Source organism: Alexandromys fortis, unplaced genomic scaffold (assembly GCF_014885135.2).
Source record: "Alexandromys fortis isolate MF-2015 unplaced genomic scaffold, M_Fortis_MF-2015_v1.1 scaffold_27, whole genome shotgun sequence".
In the NCBI taxonomy this organism is placed as follows: Eukaryota; Metazoa; Chordata; class Mammalia; order Rodentia; family Cricetidae; genus Alexandromys; species Alexandromys fortis.
In genome coordinates, this window is record NW_026067952.1 from 14,602,742 (window position 1) to 14,607,468 (window position 4,727).

A 4,727-nucleotide genomic window follows, 5' to 3' on the forward strand; every position below is an offset into this window, starting at 1 on the left:
TATATAAAATATTTATTTATTTTATTAAGTATACAGTATTCTGTCTGCGTGTATGCCTGCAGGCCAGAAGAGGGCACCAGACCTCATTACAGATGGTTGTGAGCCACCCTGTGGTTGCTGGGAATTGAACTCAGGACCTTTGGAAGAGCAGGCAGTGCTCTTAACCTCTGAGCCATCTCTCCAGCCCCAAACATTAGATCTATGAGGTTAAAAGAACTTAGATCCCTGAATCACTGTGTGGAACAGACCAGCTCCTCCCCACACCGCTACAAATGCACAAATGCATTCCTGGGGAATGAAATTCCGCAGCAGTATCTGAAGATTGAAGGCCATTTGTCACATCTGTTAGCCTACCGTAATGCGAATGGTGTCAAGGGCCAAAAAGCAGCCACTTTAGCTTGTCCCCAACATCCCACAATAGCTCCCAAGAGCCTCTGCCTACCTGGCTGGATTCTACTTAGAGTCTTCATTTTGGTTTTGCTGTGGCTTTTGGCATGTCGGAGGGGAGGTAGGGGAGATGACTCCAGGCTCTTCTCTGACCACTGTTAGGGAACACAATGCACTACACGTAACACAGCTCCAGGGTCAGTGGGTTCGCCTCCAGCTTGCCCTTTTCAGGTCACCTGCATCCCAGAGCAAAAGACCTGAGCGCTAAGCTTCGATTTACTTATCTGTAAAGTGAACTTAATAACACAGCCTACATCCTTGAGTTGAGTTTGAGAAGTATTTGCAAGGCCTGCAGTGGTTCCGTGAGTGTTAGCCAGCGCTTTTGTTTTAGCGGGAAGCCAGGACTCACCAAGAACATGTAGGCCATGAAGTGCTAAGAACCTGAAGAAACAGAAAGCATGAAAAATACCCAAGACCCACCCTCTAGCAACAGGAGCAGTGATGAGATCAGTGAGTGAGCAGCTTGATTGACACCCCACCCCCACCCCGTGTTCTGATCCCCGTAATGAGTGCCATTAAGTGAAGTTCAGAGGCTTGCTACAAGGGCGCTGCTGGGCTTCACATTCAGACTTAGACTCTATCATGCTCACGACCATGGGAGCTGAGGGCAGGTGCAAGATAGGGTTACCCAGACTTCCGCCCACATCAAGGCACCCTGCCTTTCCCAGACTCACCAGTACTTGCAACTTGTGCCCTGTGGAGTGATTCCTAGAGTGGATGTGTCTGGAAAGAGTCGGGGGAGTGGGGGAGTTCCATCATACCCAGCCCAAGAGGGATCCTCTAACCCCGCTTTACCAAGCACAGCAGCAAGCTGGAGCCTGGAGAGCAAAGGCTGCGGAATAAATCGACGCATGCGTGCTCCGCCACCCGCCAAGCTCTCTGCTTACTTCTGTGCCATTGGGGAAAAGAGAAGAGTCCTGATCCTCCAGGCACAGACCGTCTCCAGAAGGCAGGGAAGCCTCTGCCACCTCTTGTCTCAGAATGGATCCCAAGGAGACTAGACGCTTTCACTAACGTCTGGTCTCCAAGGAAACGCAACTACGGAGAGCAGAGCGAGACTAACCTCGCCAGACAAAAATACCGCGGTGGCGGCACTTCCCAACCTGGTTCTTTCCCTTTTCGTCCAGCATCAACATCAAACTTTCATCAAACTTGCTTCCTCGTCCTCACTACTGACTTTGCTTCCTATTTCATCAAGAATATTGAGGAGATTTGGAAGCATAACATTCCTGCTCCCAAACACAGAGAGAGAGAGAGAGAGAGAGAGAGAGAGAGNAACTTGCTTCCTCGTCCTCACTACTGACTTTGCTTCCTATTTCATCAAGAATATTGAGGAGATTTGGAAGCATAACATTCCTGCTCCCAAACACACACAGAGAGAGAGAGAGAGAGAGAGAGAGAGAGAGAGAGAGAGAGAGAGAGAGAGAGAGAGAGAGAGAGAGAGAGAGAGACTTCTGCATCCATGGGTCAATTGCCACTCAAGACCAGTTCCAACACTTCCTCTCCAAATCTCATATGCTCCCATTTTCTCAAAGATATTGAACCAACCCGAAATCAAGCCAGCCCACTTTCCAGCGTGGGCGGGGAAGAGTTCATGAGCTATTGACAGACAGCTGATGGCTAGGGGAGTGAGAGTCAGTTTTCTTTAGGGGTAGCCCCTGGTGGCCACCCGGCCCACACCCATGTGTGCAGATAGCACACATTGAACTCAGTGGGTTGTGAAGGAAGAAAGAGGAGGAGGACATGAAGTTGGGAGGGGGAATGGGAGTGGACGAGGAGGAGTTGAAGGGGATACTGGGGAGTGCAGATGATCTCAGTACATTGTATGCATGTGTGAAACTATCGAAGGATAAATTAGGGGAAACTGGGCTTTTTGGGGGGAGGCTTGGTTTTTCAAGATAGGGTTTTTCTGTGTGGCTTTTGCTGGCCTGGAACTAACAGAGATCCTCCTGCCTCTGCCTCCCAAGTATTGGACTAAAGGCAAGTGCCACCATACCCATCTGACCTAGGCTCTCCCTGTATGTCTCAGTCCCCTCCTGTGTTTCCCCTACATTTCCTCCCTCTCCTTTGAAGCCTTCCCACTGCATAGTCAACAGATCTGCATTTCTTCTGTGCAAAAAGTGACCACTTCCCCACTGTCCCTCCTCCCACTTTGGGATCACTCCAGAGAGGTCGGCCTGCAGCTTTCCCCTTCTTCCCCCACTTCAGTAAGGCTCTCACTCTACCTCTTCCCTAAGGCTGCCCTTATCAGCCTCCCCTTTATTAAACCCCTTAGTCACTTCTCGCCATCACCTGATCGATCGGGCTTTCTTCCAGCACAGGACACAGCAAATCTCCTCCTGCCTTGAAGCATTTACTTAAGTCATTAGCAAGGAAGCTACTTTGTTGTTGTTGTTTTGTTTTGTTTTTTGGAGACAGGGTTTTTCTGTATATTGGTTATTCTGGAACTCTCTCTGTAGACCAGGCTGGCCTCAAACTCACAGAGATCCTCCTATCTCTACTTCCCGAGTGCTGGGATTAAAGGTGTGTACCATCACTGACTGGACTTAAGGAAGCTACTCTTTCGAACAGCTTTCTGCTTCCTTCTCAGTCTCCTCCGTTGGCTCTTCTTCTTCTTCTGTCTGTCATTATTAGGGTGTCTTCTTCTTCTGTCTGTCATTATTGGGGTGTCCAAGGCTCTGGTCAGGCCCTCACCATCTCTGAATACACTCTTACCCATTAGCTCGCTCTATGCCTTGTCTCTCTGCTGTAGGGCAATCAAGGCAGGATCACGAGGCAGCAGGTCCTCCTGTGAGGAAGGGGAGAGATGAGGCAAATTGCTCAGTTTGTTTTTTCCCTTTTATTCAGTCCAGGATCCCCCACCCCATGGGATGGTGCTGCCTACATTTAGGGCTCTCTTCCCACTTCAATTAACCTCATGTAGGAAATCCTCACAGAAGTCTGTTTCCATGGTAATTCTAAATCCCATCAAGCTAGCAATCAAGATTAACCTTCAGCCTCCTGGCTTTCTCTCTAGCCCAGGCCTCCCCCACAGAATTTCAGCTGCATACACCCAACTGCCAGGTTAATGTTGCGGCTTGGGTGTCTAAAAGGCATCTGTCTGTAACCTGTGCCCTCCCCTGGAACATTTTTCCTGAGCTCTGCATCTTCTTTCTCGAAGGCATCCTTGGCTTCTCTCTTATCTCGTGTGGGATATTCTGAACCCACTCTTCACTGACCTTGAATGGGGGGGTGGAGTTAGTGATTAGCAACCCAGAACTAACCGCAGACTTTTTGATGGACCCAGATTAGGATAGAGAGACACAGGAAGGAATAGGGAGGGGCTTAGAAATATTTGAGGGCCTTTTTGATCTGGGAATTGCGGAGAGGCAGGGTCAGCTCATCATTTTCTCCATCACTCTGTGGCTCTATCAGATTTGTACCCCAAAATCTGACTCCCAAGTTTTATTTAATAATAGAACAATGAAAGTAATCACTTCTCTTATCCCACAGCAAACCCATCAGCAAAACCTGGAATGGTGGCTCACATCTATAATCCCAACACTCAGGATGTAGAGGCAGAATTCACAGTTCAAGGACATCTTTGACTACATAGAATTTGAAGCCAGCCTGAACTTCATGACACTCTGTCTCAAAGACAAAACAAACAAACAACAAAAAGCAAAAGATCATGTCTGAAGTACCTTCAAAAGACATCTAAACTGGGTCACCTAACACTCAAACCATACACATACATACACACATATTCAAGACCCTGAACTATAGTGCCAACCCCCACCTTTGCCCTACTTCAGTTCTCTACACACACTAGGCTTGCTAAATAGAGCATATGGTTAAGACAACTATATTAGGGCTCTCTAACAGAATTTATAGGACATATACAATATGGGAATTCACTAGAATCACTTACAGGCTATGGTCCAACTGATCCAAAAATGCAATAAAGGTTGACTATGAATCTAGAAGTTGCTGAGTCCATGGGCTGAATGTATCAGCTGGTCTTCAGCAGACACTGGAATCCCAAAGAAGTGGGGCTCTAATGTCAGCAAGGCCAGAGCAAAAGCTTCGTTTTTCCATGTCTTTATATAGGCTGCCAATAGAAGATGTGGCCTAGGTTAAGGGAGGGATCTTCCTATTTCAAATTAAGCAAAAATCCTTCACAGGTCTGCCCTGTGGATTTTATCTAATTCCAGATGTAGTCAAGTTGACAACCAAGAATAACCATCACAGTCACCAAACCCTGGCAAGTTAGGAGCTGGAAGCTTCATTGTTTTCTGACA

General features: G+C 47.7%; 1 protein-coding gene across 7 annotated transcripts in view; it reads right to left on the reverse strand.

Annotated features, from left to right (window-relative positions):
* CUNH20orf96 (chromosome unknown C20orf96 homolog) overlaps positions 1 to 1,455 on the reverse strand; it is a 17,303-nt gene extending 15,848 nt beyond the window's left edge. For 4 of the 7 annotated variants that reach the window (XM_050151336.1, XM_050151335.1, XM_050151333.1 and 1 more), the window contains exons 1-3: positions 1,335 to 1,455; positions 1,122 to 1,170; positions 443 to 542 (exon numbers count right to left, since the gene is read on the reverse strand). In XM_050151336.1, the coding sequence (XP_050007293.1) occupies positions 443 to 542; positions 1,122 to 1,170; positions 1,335 to 1,345 (160 nt within the window). In that variant the 5' untranslated portion in view covers positions 1,346 to 1,455. Of the gene's footprint in view, positions 1 to 442; positions 624 to 1,121; positions 1,171 to 1,334 lie in introns of all 7 variants that reach the window. The other 3 variants (XM_050151340.1, XM_050151338.1, XM_050151339.1) reach the window with 2 other exon arrangements.
* Between the last annotated feature and the right edge of the window lie 3,272 nt (positions 1,456 to 4,727).